The sequence below is a fragment of the Protopterus annectens genome, chromosome 7.part0 (assembly GCF_019279795.1).
Source record: "Protopterus annectens isolate FY-2018-M chromosome 7.part0, PAN1.0, whole genome shotgun sequence".
Lineage (NCBI taxonomy): Eukaryota > Metazoa > Chordata > Ceratodontiformes > Protopteridae > Protopterus > Protopterus annectens.
Window position 1 is genome coordinate 515,688,175 of NC_056739.1, and position 18,697 is coordinate 515,706,871.

General features: G+C 38.2%; 1 protein-coding gene across 4 annotated transcripts in view; it reads right to left on the bottom strand.

The window, feature by feature from the left end:
- Positions 1 to 18,697, bottom strand: part of TRAF3IP3 (TRAF3 interacting protein 3) — a 967,079-nt gene that overhangs the window by 46,279 nt on the left and 902,103 nt on the right. For all 4 annotated transcript variants that reach the window (XM_044077128.1, XM_044077127.1, XM_044077126.1 and 1 more), the window contains 2 exons: positions 6,456 to 6,518; positions 1,002 to 1,058 (listed from right to left, as the gene is read on the bottom strand). In XM_044077128.1, coding sequence (XP_043933063.1) covers positions 1,002 to 1,058; positions 6,456 to 6,518 — 120 coding nt within the window. The remainder of the gene's footprint in view (positions 1 to 1,001; positions 1,059 to 6,455; positions 6,519 to 18,697) is intronic.

Genomic DNA, 18,697 nt, shown 5'->3' on the forward strand with positions numbered 1-18,697 from the left:
TCAAGACAGGTGGTTGTTTATACACTCATTATGGCAGTTTATAGAAAACAAACTGAGAGCATCAATAAACCTAGAGACTGAATCTATACCTAGTTTGATTAAACTTTTTATTAGGTGTCTTGAAAAGACAGATAATCAAAAATTAAGTATCTTATCTATCTATAAGATACTAAGATAAGACACTCTAAAGTTTGACTCAGATTTTTGGAATTACTATATAAAGATTAATGTAGAACAAATATCTGATGAATCCAAAAAATTATTATTGAATTCTGCATATGGTACCCCGTCTTCATTATATTGGAGACTGTATACATGGAAACTTATAAATAGGAGTTTCTATACTCCACATAAAATAAATCTTATACTCAATAACAGTGAAAGTAAATGCTGGAAATGTGATGAATTACTTGAGGCCAACTGGGTTCACATGGTCATTGAATGTAGAAGTGTTGTTCAATACTAGAAAGACTTCAGATATTTTGTAAATGCTTTATGGTCTGATAACTGTCACATTTCCAACTCAGTAATCCTATTCAGTGTTCCTATACCTAAGGTAATACCTAAGTCTCAGATTCAGTTACTCTGGTCAGTTCTTGCAAATGCCAGAAAAGTTATTACTTTTGAAGTGGAAAAGTAAACAAGATTTTATGTTTAAAGATTTTATTAATTTAGCAAAAGTTGTTTATAAAAAAGAACTGCAAACCAAATGTTATAGAACTCATAACATTACTCATAAAAAACAGCATGGCAAAAATTGGAAAACCTTTTGAACAAATACTGATAACTTCTCATGGATAAAATGATTGTTTGTCATGGATGAATGTAAATATTGTAAATAGTTTTGTTATTGTTTTATTGTATTTGTTATATGTACATTTGCGTATTTTTATAATGAAAAAATAAAAATGTTTTTGAAAAAAATGAGAGCTACGATAACGAACTAACTAACTAAATAAAATAAAAAAGCAAGGCAAAGTAAATTATTATCTTATACAAACCTCTTTTGTGTAGAATTTCTTCCATCTGTAACTGGGATGACTTCTCTCTAAGTGATGCTATGAGAAAAAGATAATTACAGGAATTTAGGAATTAATTCTTTGAAGTGTAGTAAACATGGCTAGAGTTTGATATTTAAAGGAATTTACGTGCTAATTGCATTTTCCTCATCTCAGAGTTTTCTGTTCTCTCCAGAAACTAATTCTTTCATTCTCATAAAAATAATGCCAATATGTCAATAACGCATGGCTCGATGTTTATTGTTTCACAAGACCTTACATAAGTGGTGCACAAAGTGTGTATGAAATCCTGTTCTACCCTGTGTCATAGTGCACATGACATTTCTTACTTTTGGCCAAGGAATGCTCACACAGCAAGGTGTCTGCAGGGTCATATTACAGGTGATAATATGTAGACTGATTGTGTGGTAATAGAAGCTTAAACAAAACTTTTCTAAATAAAGTAAGATAAAAAGTATTGTTCTATAGACAACACTTTTATTGCATTACCAACTAGCTAGCTCTTTTAGTATGATTTCTCAGCAACAGCAGAGTCAGCAACTTAGGCAGCAATGAAAGGAAGGTGAACAGTTCAGAATGGCAGACAACTGAGGGATCATTTCATTCAGCAAAGAAAGATCTGTGCATTACAGAGAAAAAATAGTTCAGAGGATTAAGACTATGAGTATTTGTGCAGCAAGGAGTGAATCCCCTATGAGCCCTTAAGAGGCTGCTTTCTGTAGTCCATGGGTTTAGCTTCTTAAATACCTTTTGCCTAATGTGTGACTCTGAATAAGTCACTTAACCAGGTAATGATCTGGGTTAATTGGAAAATTGGGTTAGGCTTGTAAATGATCTCCTGGACTACATATTACTTAGCTACCTGTGAAGTGTCAGTTAAATAAGAATTGGCTTAGTGATAAATTAAAACAAAGAGTGAGAAGGTCACACTAAAAAACAATCAGTAAAAACTAAATGAAAACTCCAGCCAAGCTAAAACTTCCAGTGAGCAATTCTGATTGCCCATGACTTTTACGTTTGAAATCGTTTTAATGGACAATTTCAGGCCAATAAAGCCAAACCCCACTAGCTATGGATATGCATATTTTGGCCTTGTTATGACCTCATCAGCATAGCACAAGCAGAGTGTTTGACTAAGCATAAGAAACACAGGGTTGTTATACCCAGCTGATGTCCATTATCATTAGGGTGACTGCAAAATATCCCAACTAACAAATTAAAACAAAGAGTGAGAAAGTCACACTGAAAAAATAATCAGTAAAAACTAAATGAAAACTCCATCCAAGCTTGGCTGGAGTCCATTTAGTTTTTACTGATTGTTTTTTTCAGTGTGACCTTCTCACTCTTTGTTTTGATTTGTTAGTTGGGATATTTTGCAGTCACCCTAATGATAATGAACATCAGCTGGGTATAACAACCCTGTGTTTCTTATACTTAGTCAAACACTCTGCTTGTGATATGCCGATGAGGTCATAACATGGCCGAAATATTCATATCCATAGCTAGTGGGGTTTGGCTTTATTGGCCTGAAATTGTCCATTAAAATGATTTCAAATGTAAAAGTCATGGGCAATCAGAATTGCCAAATAGCTGAAACACCTTATGTTCATAAGGGTCATTTGCATATATCCCATGTGCCTCTGTTACAGGAGGTTTTGGAGGTCACTCATTGGAAGTTCTAGCTTAGCTGGAGTTTTCATTTAGTTTTTGCTTAACGATAAATTAAAATATCTAAGGGATTCACTGAAAAAGATGCACTGACATTCTGTCTATTCTCAGTGAAAGCAGTGGTTCACAATGCTGTCATTGTAAATGAGGACAGCGAAGTGTCTGAAGGAAGGATGTCAATGATGCCATATTACTAAGATACAGAGCAGACTCTTAGGAACTCTTTGTACCTTTGCCTGCTGACCATCAAGCTTCCCCAAATTGGACTTTGTCCATCTGTTCCCCTTTAGAAGGGAAATACCTCTTTACAATGCAAAGTTGAGAGTTAGTTAGTGGTGTCGTCATGTAAACAGCTATGAGGGCAGTTTGTGTCCTCACTGACATCCTGAAAGTGAGAGTGTTTTTATGTCCTAACATTACCACCTTGATGGTGGGCAAGCTACCCACATTTCCTTTGTGGCCCACAGTGTATTAACCTATGAATAGATATATCTATATATTCAGTTATAATGGTGGCTTGATATGCTGAAAGCCCAGTCCAGGATACACAACATAATGTTTCATTTTTTCTAAAGGATTGTGGCTATATGCCTCCTACTCCACCTTGAACCCCACTAGATTGTTGTGCAAATCCTCTCTCGCCAGCTCTGGCAAGTGCTTAAAATCTAACCTGGGACATATTCAGGGCTTCATCCCTGTACACTACCAATGATGGTTGAGGCAAAGAGTAATTCCAAGTGAGATAGAAACCATGTTAGCCAAAGAATAAAATAGCAGCAAAGCAGTAGCCACTGATACACCCTTCTGCAACATAAAAAGATTATAAACTAATGTTATACCTATTAGGAGTGATGAACAGAGATCAGTGCTGAGTAGGAGGTTAATAAATGCTATAAACCCCATCTTTCCATCTTCTCACCCTGTGGTACTTAAGACCTTTATAATGCCTCAGTTTCAGCTTCTGTTTTTCAGTTTTTTGAGCGATCAAGAAGAAAAAATGTTTGGAGACAAAGTAAATTCTGTGTATTGCTATGCATAGAATATGACAGAAGGACAGTGTCAGAAAGTTTTCTACAGCCAATGTAATCTTTAATTACTTCCAGTACATCTTTCACAAATACTTCTAGGTATATAAAAGCTGATATGTTTAATATTGTTAAAATATTTCTGTTTTTTTGTTACTGAGGATCACTTTTCTGTGATGAATAAAGGCTTGTTGCTTTGGAACACTACCTGGGTTTCATGATTTTTGGAAATGACTGTGACTGAGCTCATCAACAAAGTTTTAAGCCAACTAGTTTCTCTGTTTTGTTTACTTTACTTCCAGTAACCTACATGTTTCATACTGTTTATATTATGTGCTTGAATAATTTAAGCACAGCTGCATATACCTCTAATCACCAGAATATTATATTATTCTTACATATTCAGTAACAGGTTATTTTTCCCCACAATGAATGTTCTTTCTCTTAATCCTTATGCATGTCACTATTAGTCGACATAGAATGAAAGTTGTTCGTCATAGTTTATTTCCACAGTTTTTCTCTGCATCATATTTATTTTTACAACATCCCCCATGTCTGTACTGGTTACTAATGAACAGTCTGTGGTACAATGGATTATCTTTAATGGACCTGAATAGCTTTCACTGCTCTAGACTGCATTCCTTTTGACCTATTCCTGTCCAAAACAAGGGTGCTGGAATTGGACACAGCATTCTATGTAAAGCTTAAGTATGCATGCCTCTGGAGGAACAGATACCTTTTTTCTTCCACAAGCTGTCCCTCACTACATTTCAGCATTCTTTTGGGTATGATATCATGCCTGTCACAAACCACAACTTCATGGTACAACACCTGATGGCAGGTCAAAGACAGAATTCTACTTAGGTGGTGCTAGGATCTCAACTCTTTCATGCCTCCCTTTGAGGTCATAGCATTTTATTTAATTTAGTACAAATGAAATACCCTGCATGTTAGTAGACCTTTAACTAGATCTTTGGAATTTGAATGACCACGTCTGTGTCATAGCATCAACCTATCCATCTAGTTCTGTTATCTGCAAAAGGGCATATTCTGTTCAGCATTTCTATACCAATGCAATTAAATGAAATGGAGAGGAATCAGTCTGTGAATATCTTTAGAAGGAGTGTACCTGTATCTTTCCCTGTGATCTTATGTGTGCATATGTATCAAAGCCACCATTCATACACTGAATCACTAAAGTCAATAGATTTCCTACATGACACAGTCCTCTCTCTTAGTGCCTGTGAGTAATTGTTGCACAGGGCACTGAGACGGATGTTTGAATCCTCTCAGATATTTATTTTCTTTCCCTGTTTGTTTCTTCCTTTCTTTCATGCTGTTTACTTAGAATGACTAGACATTGTACAAATGTGAAGTATACAGTGAGAATAAGTATGTGGTCCTTGCTTTGACTTGCCCTCAATTGTCTGGTTACCTAGCTTGGCATTATGTTACAGTGCTTCAAGTGGACAGCACAACTGCTCTGAGAAGAACAAATGTGCCACAAATGAATTATCGCGGTCGAGTGACGTTCGAAAGACATGCATAAAATGGGCGTGCCTTCATTGAAGGTTGGGCATCAGGCTGACAACTCGGCACCGTAAAAACCTACTGCCAATCATTAGCGGACCGGAGTTCTGCTGTGGCGACCCCTAACTGGGAAAAGCCGAAAGAAGAAGAAGATTCATTTAGTTATTTGTGCAAGTATTCACCTTTTTTTGCTAAAATGTAAGTCCCGGCATGTCAGTGAAGGCTTCAGGAAACAAACAAACAAAAAATATTACAGTTACAATACATCAGATGTTAAATTGCACAGCATAAAAGTAATAATAGCCAGTATACCAGACAAAAGTCAGTAAGTACATATATCGATTACTCATTCCTTGTTTCATTCTGTTGCTACCCCTTTATCTAGCTCAGTGTCATGGTGTAGTCAGAACCTATCCCAACACTCAAAAACTGTAATAGTAAGTCAGAGGTATGTATCAGAAAGATTAGCCTTGACCTATCTTACTTCATCTTCAGTAGAATGATTCATCAAAATAAATTATACCAATTTAAGAAAATTTAGATAATGTGACTGTGCAATGTGAATATTTACAAGTAGTATCACTGTGCATAATCTGATATACAGCTTATTAGAAAAGCAAGTCAAGGCTAGGTAATTGGTACTGACAGTTATGTTCACTTCATTAACCACAAAATTCAGGAGATGTAAATAAGAAAGGTAAAGGCGCTTATATACATGCATCAAATAAAGACAACCTAGATATTACTAAATGAGGACGATGATGAAGAGGCAATAAGAGGAAAGAGTTGCTAAAAAGTATGGCGAGGGATAGGTAGAATTCCAGATGGTCAGAGGTAGCTAAATTAGGGAATGAATCATTAAAATGTTGGCCAAAATTAAGCAAAGTCTTCATTTAAGGAGGAGGCGGGAGAAAGGTGTTGAGTTTAGAGGTGTAACAGTGAAAAGGAGCTGGTTTGAAGGTTGTAGGAATGGAAAAGGCTGTGAATCACTATTGGAGAAAAAAATCTTACCCTCTGTGTCTCTCTGCACCATTCATTTACATCTCTCTGTATTGACAGACCAATATATGTTATCAGAATAACAATATTAGTTGTGATGTCTTCCTAAAAATAGTTTTACTGTCATGCAATGTAAACTAATACAAAAGGAGATAGCAATGAATCCTTTACAGTTTACAACATTAGCATTTCAGATTTTATCAAAGCAACTTACCTTCTGAAGATGTCACCCTTGCTTCCATCTTTACATTCTCTGCTTCAGCATTCCTTAGTTTAGCTGTTTAAAAATAATGATATTTCATCAGGTTAATGAATCCAGCAGTACCTGCAACTGCTACCTCTTGTAGGATAACTAGAAGTAAGAACACTTATCCATTCCACTAGTCAAGCAGACCTTATTCACAGAAGATGAGTTTTTGAATTCAGTATAAAGAAACCTACCTAGCCTGCTTCCAGAAACATTAAAATTACCTGCTGAGAGAGAAAGGCTGTTCCAGAATGAAGTCAGTATGCAACTCACTTTACCACTTATCATTTCAATGTTGCTTTTAATATATTTATAGTAATGGACTGGACTGACTGACATTTGGGATTTCACCCCTTTTTGCATGTATACATACACACATACACTGAAGTGTCAGTGATAATGAGTATTGAGAAGTGGAAAAAGCTATTCAAAAGTCTCACACACACACACACACACACACACACACACACACACACACACACACACACACACACACACACACACAGCTTCTTCATGAGATTTTCAACACAAGAAAATATTATGTTGCAAATAATTGTACAAAATGAAAAGAATTATGCATACCAGCAAACAGAACATGTGTAGCAGTAAGTCAAAAATATTGGGGTTTTGTAGAAATTACAGTCCTAAACTGAAAAGCCAAAGAATAAACTTACAAGGAAACCAGTTATGATGACTCTCCTACACTGAAAATTTAATAAAGCTTAATGAAAGATGCAAAAAAAATCTGTAAATATTTCCATGACAAACAAGATTAAGGATTCTGAAAAACAGCTTGTAGGGAAATCTACTCTGTTATGAAAAGCCTAAAAATACAAAAAAAGTAAAAATCCAGATAATTTTGTCACCAAACTGGAAGCAATGCAAATTCCTGAACTTGAAGCTGCTACACTTGTTTTTAAAAGGTACTGTGTGCAGTCTGCTTTGGTTTAGCTATAGTCTGCCATGCTTGGCATGGACCAGCTTATCACCTCCCACTGTGTTGTCGTTGTATGTTTTAGGTAGAACAATCTAATTAGAAACAGCTTGCTGTTATGATTACCACATCAGAACTTGAAGCTCAAAAGTTTTAGCATTTGTCAGTTTTAGGATGTGCCATGTACAATCATTCATTTTTTGTATTATCTGAGAGAAAAAAATAGCTGACTTGAAGGGTTATGACATGAATCTACTTCGTAATACAGGGTTTTTATAGTCTCTTTTCCTTAGTTACACATCCTTTTGAATATTCTCTAAACCAAAAGGCTAATGTGACCTTTTTTAGGCAACTTGAAATTAATTTACTTCTTCCGGAATGATCACTGGTTATAAATCTGATATGTACTCATATTTACTTACGGTTACAGTAGTCAACCAAAAAACATCCTCATATTCCTGAACCACTCAGGCTTATAACTCCACAATGACTTAAACAGAGAATGCCATTACAAAGGGAACATTGCATTCAGTAGGCTTACCTGGGTAGCAAAAAAATAAATAAATAAATAAATAAATAAATAAATAAATAAATAAATAAATATCTAACTCTTAAATGATCAGCTGATATAGTGCTGTTCTGTCCACAACATGAGACTTGTTCCCTGATATTCATGGAACCACACTCTGGCAAAGTTCCATGTCAGTGCTTAGACCACTGGTAGTATGGAAAAGAATCTCCATTTCATAAATGCTTCTCAGGTTTACTTCTATTTTGAAACAATAGTTCAGGTGTTTATTTTTCCTATAATTTCCATCCCACACTACCAGTCTTTGATGTCTATATTTCTCTGAAAGCTAGCTAGTGCATATTTGGACTACACTAAATTACATTTCAACACATTAATTTCCATGCAGTTTACCTGTGAATCACTTTGTGATAGTATTTCATGATGAAGGTTGCCTTTGACATCATGTGATGGATGTTGTCTCTTGGTTTTGTTTATCTCTGTTTTGCCTTTCCTTGCAATCTTAGCATTATTTAGATTCATAATTTCATAGGTAGGTACTAGGCTATCTGCCCAAAGGCATTTATAAGCCTAGCCAGAATGTGTTGGCTTTTGCCACCCCCTTAGATTAGTTCCCTGTGCTTCTGTCCAGCAGATCCACTGAAGTGATCCCTGGGGTAAACTTCCTGTTTCCCATCCCCTCGTCAAGGTTTCTCTTGAAGAGTGTTATGAGGAGCTCTGCCTAATGTAGATTGGAATCTTGTTCCAGAGCATGGGAAGTCTCTGGGACAGGAATCTATCACTCCAGCATGTCCATTTATTGTTGTGGTGAGGTTTAGATCCCTAGAGCGTGTGGCTCGAGGGGATATGGTTTTCTTTAGGTGGAGCATGTCCATCAATTCTGGGTTGGACATGACCTTGTATGTCAGGCAGAGATCACCTCTGAGTAGGCGGTATGCAACCGAGTACAGCTGGAGTTTATTCAGTTGAGCTGCATAGGGCATCTGTTTGAGGCCAGTGATTCTCTTGGTGAGGTACTTATGTGGTCTTTCCAGCTGTTGCAGGTGTCTTGTAAGCTATATCCCAAATGGGGCATTGTACTCTGTGATGGGTCTGATGAGTGATGCATAGAGGGGCACAATGACCTCTTTTGATCTGGATGCAAACCCTTTTGTGATTAGGTGGGCCACAAAGAAGAATTTTCCAACCACTTCGGCAATGTGATTATAAATGGAGAGATTACTATCGACTTGGGTACCCAGATCCCTTATTTTGTCTTCCGTATTTAGGGGCTACCACCTATATGGTAGTTTGTGGGTGTTTTTTCCAAAGGAGATGACTATGCACTTTTTGGCATTTAGCTTGAGGCCATGGTTTTGACACCAGGTATCTGTCTCAGAAAAAAACAATTTTGGAGGATGTGTGTGTCAGCCGGAGAGTCAATTATAGCCTCTAGTTTGCAGTCGTCTGAGAACTTGGTCACCCATAGTCCTCCTGTGCTTGCCTGTACCTCTGAGAAGTATATACCGAACAGGAGCAGTCCTAGGACTGAGCCCTGGGGAATGCCACTTGTAACCAGTTTAGAGTCAGACCTATCTCGTGCATCTCTTACCATGTGGGTTCTGTCCATGAGCCAGTTGGCAACTCATCTTATGAAGTAGGGGTTTATGTTTAGGCTGGTGAGCTTGTCTATAACCAGAATAGGGAATGGTGTCAAAGGCCTTTCCCTTGTCTATAGCCTTGGTAACTGCCTCAAATAAATTCACCAGGTTTAGGAGGCATGAGCTGCCCTTAACAAAGCCAAACTGTGTAGGGTCCAGTGTTTGGAGGTTCCCAATGTCTCTGTTAATGAGATCCATGATGATGCGCTCTATAGCCTTGCAGACCAAGCTAGTCAGGCTTATAGGGCGATAGTTCCTGGGGTCTGTTGTGGCTCCACCTTTGTGGAGCGGAATAGCCATTGCTGTATGCCACTCTATAGGCACGTAGCCTGTGGAGAGGCTGACTTTGAACAGTGTGTTTAAGCGACGGGTTAGTTCATCTTTGAGCTCATGTACGCAGCCTGGGACACCATCAGGTCTCATTGATGCTGTGTTTTTGGCTTTGGAGAGGGCTGTTTTACCTGAGTGTCTGTGATTTCAGGGGCACCACATTCTTCTGGTATGATTATGGGCCCTTCTGGTTGTAAGAGGGGGGTGAAGTTTGCACTGAACCTGTCTGCCAGGATGTTGGCGAAATCGGTCGGTTCAGTGTATTTTGTGCCATTCTGTACTAACTCTGAGCAGATCTGGGAATTGCCACTTAGATTCTTGACATAGCTAAAGAATGCCTTGTAGTTATCTTTGGAGTCCTTGGCAATTTTTCTTTCGAAGCTAGCCTTGTATGATTTTATGAGGGATCATAGTTTCTTGCTGATACTGATCAGGGATGTCTTCCCCTCTTGGGATTTTACTCTTTTCTGTACTAGTTCCCTCCTTCTATTGTATAGCTTGTTTATGGCAGGGGTCCACCAGACTGGTTTCCTTTTCTTAGAGGAGTGAGTCTTGGTTTTGCTTGGGATAGCATGATCCATGCATTCTTGTAGGTGCCCGTAGAGTGCATTAGTAAAGGATTTTGCAGCCTGGGCAGCATTATCCTTTACCATGTGAGATTTGAAACTTTCCACCTTGGTCTTAAGTAATGTGAAGTTTGCTTTTGAAAAGTTTTTCACAGTGGTTTCTTTGACCAGGGGTGGGGGCAGAATGTGGATATCCAATGTGATTAGTTCATGGTCAGATCTAACTAGCGAGGTGTTGACCTCTGGTGTGGAACACCAGTCACCCATGTTGGTGATGACCAGGTCCAATGTGTTGTCACCTCTGGTGGGGGTGTTGACCTGTTGATCCAGAGTGTTTGAATTTATAAATTCTAGGAAATGTTAGGCAAGGGAGTTAGTACTTGAATAGTTCTCCCTGTTAATGTTTGGGTAATTGAAATCACCCAATATCAAGGTGTTTGGTAGGACCTTTATGTTTCCCAGTGTTTCCAAAAATGCGGAATGGGGGTCCTGGGACATGGCGGGTGATCTGTAACAAGCTACAATTTGAATTGCCATTTTGCCCATTGTTAGTTGCACGTGGATGATCTCTGAAGCATTGTGCTGTGCCACTAACCTGGAGGTGTGGGTATCCTTGATGAATATGGATACGCCCCTGCCTTTTGTATTTTGCTTCGGGTTTTCTGGCTGAAATGTATGGTATGAGTTGTAGCCTGGTAGTGCTGGGGTGCTCTCTGGAGCCTTATACCAGGTTTCTGTTACTGCACATATATCGATTTTCTCCATACTGAGGAGTGCCTTGAGTGCATGCATTTTGAGGTTTAGACTTCTGGCATTGAGTAGCATTACCCTCCATTTTTTGTTACTTGTGCTATTTACGGTGGTGGGTTTGTCTTTTGAGCATTGCCAAAAAAAAGGCACTATGGGGGTGGCAAGAGCCTTGGCCAGTATTCGAAAGCCTAAGGGTGACAGGTGCAAGCCATCTCTAGCGAAGCAGCGTAGCTTGTCGAGCATGTCATCCCAGGCTGACAGACTCTGGATCCCCTTTGAATGAGACCAGAAGCTTAGCCAATTGTTGAAATTTATATTTTTTTCTTTATACCATGGTATCATTCTTGGTGAGGGCAGGATGCTACTCAGGGTCAGGGTCATACCGGCCAGGGCTACATGATCAGAGAGCTCTTCTGTGTCTCTTTTCAGGTCTATATTAGAATACTGAACTTTCAAAATTTCAAGTGTTCTAATATCGTACCCTATCAATCGAAAAATTAAAACATCGAACATACAGAACAGTGAATTTTTTTCCTAGGGAAAAAATTTGCTGTTCCAAAACACATAAACACAACACAAGCACACCAAATAAACAGCAATCCACGCACATACACCTAAACTCTTACACCTAACCCTACACTAAACTATACATACACCACTATCCACTTACCTTAATCCAAACTAACCCTAAGGTCCGTCACTATCGCACAGTCACCACACCCGCGCCCTAACCCTACTCACCTAACCCGCCCTAACCCTCACGTCCACACAATCGCACACTTACCTGAATCCAACCCGTAACTTTCCACCACAGTGCTGAAAATACTGAAGCAACAGAAACGGACAACCAAATTCTTTCCCTAGGAAAAAATTTGGTTTTCTGTTTCTTTGATATTTTCAGCATTCGCTGAAAATGGGTCGATATTAGAACACTCGAAATTTTGAATGTTTGGTGTTCTAATATAGTCCCTCTCTTTTCATGTAGTCCAGGGAGGTATAGCTCAAGTCATTCACACCAACATGAGCAATGACAGAGTCATATTTGTACTTGTTCTGGAGTGACCTGAGTGCTTGTGTTATGTGGCGGATACTGGCACCCGACAGGCAGCTAACAGTAACTTTCTCCTTGTTCAGCCTAGTGAGTGGGACGTCAGTGTGCCTGACTATAGAGTCATCTATTACTAGTGTGTTGGGTATGTTATTTTGCCTTAAGGGCTGTGATTGCGTGGCACACTGGTTTTGTGGAGTATGTGTTTCATGGTTTGTGTTGGGGGTGGAGGTTGCTTGGATGTCTGCTTTGGAGGTCTCTGTTGCTTTTGCAGATTTTTATTAAGAGCCTCCAAGTATGTTTTGGTGTATTTATGTGTGTTTTTTGCCAGTGCTGATTTCATAGATCTATGTGAGACTGGCAGTGCGATGCAAGTAATTTCCTTCTCCTCTTGACTGTCTGGTCCAGTCTTGGGTTGAGAGAGCTTAGCCGCTAGTTTGGCTGTATAATTGCATCTCTCGCATGTATTAGTGTTTGGTGGTAGGAGGAGAGGGTTGTCCTTCTTTACAGTATAGGGGGGTCTATTGCTAAGGTTTATTAGTGCTTGCTATGAGTTTTGAGCAAGTGCTGGGCTGAGAAGTGAATGGTTTGAGTACTTAAGTTGAAAGTTTGTCTATTTCCAAAGGAAAAGTTGAGACTAGAATAGTTATACCCTAGCTATATACAAGCACAAAAACCTTGCAAATGCGGGTTTTATAGCAGGGAAATGAAAGAGATAGAAATTAGCCCAAAATGGCCAATAAACTACTAATTTCTGGGCTGAAACCACTCCTCCAGGGATAGATAGGCTGCTCATAGCTTCCCTCTCTCACAGATGAATAGCGAAACTTCCTACTATCCAAGTAAGGTATGGGCAAACACAGAAACTTATAACACAGCCCTGAATTCAGCTCTAACCTGAAAACTGGACTATACTAGCTTAGAAAGGCATGAAAACAAGTATTTTTTTTTCAGAAATAAAGTAGATACAATCAAAAAATACTTTAAATGCACAGAAATGGCTATCACACTTGAGTGTGCAGCCTACAACAGTTAAACAGGTAATTTAAACACAAAAATGACTTTGTTAAAGTGCAGACAGTAAAATAAGTACAATATGTAGCTGAAACAAACTTTTTAAATCATAGAAACTCTAAAAAATCATCGTTTTAGGTGGAATTAGATAAAAGCAGCAATGAAATGCAGAAAAATGCTACTTAATCACTCCAAAGTCACTCTTTTTGTCTCTCTGCTGCTGTAAAACTCTGCAGGGCACCAGGCAGGAGCTTGCTGAGCTGCATACAAGCACAAAAACCTTGCAAATGCGGGTTTTATAGCAGGAAAATGAAATAGATAGAAATTAGCCCAAAATGGCCAATAAACTACTATTTTCTGGGCTAAAACCACTCCTCCAGGGACAGATAGGCTACTCAAAGCTCCCCTCTCTCACAGGTGAACAGAGAAACTTCTTTCTATCCAAGTAAGGTATGGGCAAACACAGAAACTTGTAACACAGCCCTGAATTCAGCACTAACCTGAAAAGTGGACTATACTAGCTTAGAAAGGCAGGAAAACAAGTATTTTTTTTGTTTGTTTTTGTGTTTTTTTCAGAAAATAAAGCAGATAAAAACACTTTAAATGCACAGAAATGGCTGTCACACTTGAGTGTGTAGCCTACAACAGTCAAGTATTTAACTATACGTTAATCTTCCCTTGCGTCTTCTGCCATGGTGGCTGCATTCTCCAATTTTGCTATGTCCCTATCCCTGTTGAACTCATTCTCAACTGTAAATCACTGTTCACCATCTGTTAGCTGTCTGATATTTTTTTGTAATTTACCAAGTGCTTGCGCTTGCCATGTCTGTGCATTCAACTAAAATGTAATGCATTGCAAAAATCCTGATCAAATGCCAATCAGAGAGAGAAACAACTCAATGAAATGGCATTTGCTTACACAAAAAGTAGCATAATTATCTTTTTTACAGAGGACAAAACTTCCAAACATCACCCAGGGGTCTGCATCTACCATAGCCCTACTGGTAAAATCTGAATTTGAAGTTATGACATTCTCCCAACATGGTAGCCACTATCTATGCAAGTGAACATTCTACAGTTGTATTTGTGACTGGGTGATGACTCAGGAAGGGAACCATTGTGGGTCTGTAGGGTTTGCTGTCCTTTTGACAAGCAACTGAAACTCTGTGCCAAGTATAGATTATGTTTTCAATATTTACCCTTATTAAGTACAGCTTCATTATACTTGTTAAAGTTAAATGCTGCTTAACTCTTATCATAAATATAGGCTGATGCTTGATTTGAAAAAAATGAGTTCTTCAACTGAAGTCACTTTAGGTAACCTCAATGATTTTATCTTTTTTCAGGTTATTATGATGAGTAACTACTATAATTGTCTTTAATGCACTGCAGTTTTACATTAATAGTCTGCTGCATTTTGCAGTACAGTTTGTGTTCCCCTTCTCTGCTGATTTCTACTACAGTTCATTTTGTATTACTGTATTTGGTTTTGCCTTTATACCCTAGAATCCCATATAAACCTATATTGCTCATGTCTATATTTGTGATGTCCCTAGCCTCTTTGGTAGTGACTGATCAAAAATTAAATGAATGATTAATACTGACTATGCTAATTGATTGTTAATTGTAAGAGCAGCACCTGTAGCCTGTTTAATGCATTTCTTTACACAGAGCTAGTTCTGAAGGTTGTGTAAAGGCCATTGCAATCCATTTTACAAAACAAATGGGGCAGGGATGACTCTTGCAATTCAGATGTGCCATTCAGATGTCTGAATATAAGCACTGGAAAAAGAATAAGCATTTCAGCAATGCAAAAATGCAGGACACATACATCAGCATACACTTAAAGCAAAGGGGCTCACCCAAACAATTCTTATTCATTTGACTAGGAAACCTGAGTCTTAAACAAATGTTTGCACAGTTTTGCTTGCCTTGACTGCTGTGAGGCATCTAACTAATTTTTCATTTCACAGAGGAAGCTTGGTGGGGTAAGCTGGCCATCCTAGGGTTTAATGCAAAAGGACTTTTCCTTGAACTAACAGTGTGAGGGAGATAATGTGGTAATAATTTCAGATTTGTCTTAGAAACCCTAAGCTAATGATGTCTGGACACTGGAAAGGAAAGTGTACTTCTCCACAGATTAAATAAAGGTCTTCGATAGGACAAATGCCTCTACTCCATGGGGAGCTACATGTAAAATGTATAGGTGGCATCTTCAGAGTGAAGTGAATCTATAGTTTCAGGACTACATATAATGTGAACTGCATTTACGGGTCTAAAGCTGTTCTTGCTGTATCATTATGATTACTCAGATTTATGCTGATGGGGGCAGAAGCAACTGTTTCACCATGTTTTCCTTTCTGGAGAATGATGCATTCAAAAGAGTTGGTGGTAACCAAGGATATATGTATGAAATGAGTTAATACTTAAGCAGAATAGCAAATCTGGATAAAAATAAGCAACAATATGAAGAGGAGAGGGATGCAGATACTACAAGCTGATGCCGACAGTTGAAAGATAAAGAAGGAGACCTAGGTGAGAAAATAAGAGAAAACAAACCAGCATGCTAAAAATAAGGGATGGAGAGGCAAAAGTTAGGAAAAAACTATAGAAAGGCAACACATGAAAAAATGTCCTCAAACAAAAACAAGTAATGAAAAGAGAAAAAAGATAAACTTGAAATGGTGAGGGAGTGGTGCACCCTGGATAAGAGAGAACAAAGGTAGAGTGCACTGGAGAAATTATGGAAGTCAATATAACAGATAACTACTCAACATGAAAGTGATAACTTAGAGCCACAGAAAAGGAGACAAGAACAGGACTTTGTGACCTAAAACTAAGTTAAATACATTTTGTAACTTCAACATGAAGAGTGGAAGGAAAGGGTCACAAGAGAAGTACACCGGGGACATAATGATTCAAGACAAAGAGATACATGCAGCAATGAAAGAGGCATATGTAGTCAGAAGTGAAGGGGATCTATTGAGATAAGAACATCAGAGCAGGGACTGATAAGGAAGTATAAACGACTGAGGAAGGGAGAAAATGTATCCCAGATGTGCAGTCACAAACAGAGCATAGTGAAGAACAATGAGAAAATAAATGGAAGTTTATTAGTGGAGATCAATCAGAGATGAAGAACAGATGATGGAAAAAGAAGGTTCTCAGAGGAAATAGAAAAGAAAAATAGGAATAAAAAGCGAAAAAAAATGTAGTAGTAATGGAGACAATGCATCAGATAAATAATGCAGGATAAGGCCAAGGGGGCAGAAGCACCAGGAATTATGGATGATAGATTGAGGGAAACAGGCTAATTCTAGGGGATGGTGAGAGGGAGGATAATTGGAGGAGGACTCTAGGGGATCACATGGAGCATAGGATAATCTCAAACCCCATTAGATGATGCAGAATTATAAGATAGTGCAAGAGGGAATGGAATTTGCTTACTTCAAGAAACAGGACTGAAAATTTGAGACAGGGACAGATGGAAAGTTAGGAAGTTGCTTGTATAATGGGCAAAAGACAGAACAGTCATACTAAATAAGAAGAGATAATAGATTCAGGAAAATAAAGATGCTTACAAGTGAGGCAGGGGAAGTGGACTACCTGAAAAGGAAATGCATGGGAGCAGACTGGAAAATAAGAAATGTTTGCAGACCAAATAAGGTTGATGTTTTTCATCACAATAAGGTGAAGGTTTTTTCACTGTCCTCTCTAGGGAAGGGGAAAAGATGGGAAAGTAGGGCAGAGATGGACTTTGTAGAAAATAACTTTAATGTATCACTGAAACCAAAAGTGGGAGGGAATGAAAGGGGGAGATAACATGTAGAGAGAGAAGTAAGGACAAGAGACAGGCCACCTTTGCTAGGTGAGCAAGATCAGGGTAGCAAGACAGATCGGTTCCTAATAAGGAAGAAAGGCCATAAAAGGTAGAAGATGTTGAGATAAGGGAGAGAAATCATGGACAATGCAATAGTCAAAAATGTCTGTACAAAAGGAGGAAGAACGGACAAGAAAGTGAAGAAAGGAAGTGAGACAGAACCATTCAGAGGTCTAAGGAGGATGAAATTAGACTTGGGAGGTACCAAGAAGGATTATGGAAGAAAGCCTTCAAGAAGATTAGCTAGCAATTGAAAGGTGAGATTGGATTAAGGTCACCATGACAAGATGACTCAAGCAAGAGGAAGGGCAGTATAGAGGAAAGCAGAAGGAAGTAGTCACAGAGGGAGAGGCAGTGTTGTAAGGAGTATGTATAGATGGAGGAGCCAGAATTAGATGAAATATCGAAAGGCTAGTTATACCAGGGCAGAAAAAGCTCTACAGGAAGGAAATTAATTCTAGAAGGGAGAGGAGAAAAAGTCTGGAAAATCCATAGTCTGCAGTTTATATGAAACAGGGGGAAAGGCAAATATAAATAGGCTAAGAGAAAATGGGATTTTTTTAGGGCATACCTACATCAACAAGAAACATCCTAGGAACAAGAAAAATTGAATGTCGTGGTGACAGACCGATAAAAAAATAATAAAAGGAATTTCATAAGCTGGTCACAGTGGAGATTGTAATCAGGGCAATTAGAAAAGCATACAGAGGCAAGGCAACAGGAGTGGATAGGTGTCAGAGATTTATTAAATGGAAAAGGGAGATGTTAAAAAAAGAGCTAACTGAGGTTTATAATGAGCAAAAAATAAAATCATATGTAGCTACAAACTGGAAAGAAAAAGGAGGTAATGCCAACAATTTGTAGAAGGTACAAAATGCTCATTAGGGAAGGAGGGAATAAAAACCAAAACCAAAAAAAAAATAAAAATAACAAACAAGAAAGTGTCATGCAGGCAGTAAGAACTGTATATTAGTTTAATTTCAAATCTCACTATGGAAAACAAACTGAAAATGGATTAAGGAAAAGAAAGAACCGTGATGAAAAAAGCATACTCTAAACCTTACCTCTGGCACTGAGGAAAGGGAAAGGATCAAAGTACATAATGCTGCTACTGTAGGTGTTATTAGACAAACAAACATAAACAAGATGTCATCATGATTATATATTCTCCAGATTTATCAACTTTCTTGTCTGTTAAGACTGTAATAGTAACATGATAGAAATGTGCTTCAGAGGGGAACTGCATGTGAGTATTTGAGTTTTTTTCTCTGTGATATTCCTCTCATTCTTTTAAAATAGCATATAAAAAATTAAAACATTGAGAAACAGTTTTATGAATGATGCAGAACGTAGAAGATAAGAGCAGTGACAAGAAATATGAACTCATGTTTGAGATGTATAAAATCATATTAGAAATATGGTACTGATTTGTTTGTTACAGCCAGACAGATGCTGATTTGGGTGCAGACAGGGTAGTTTGTTAACTGAGTACATGAATTTGTCCTTTTTGACCTTTTT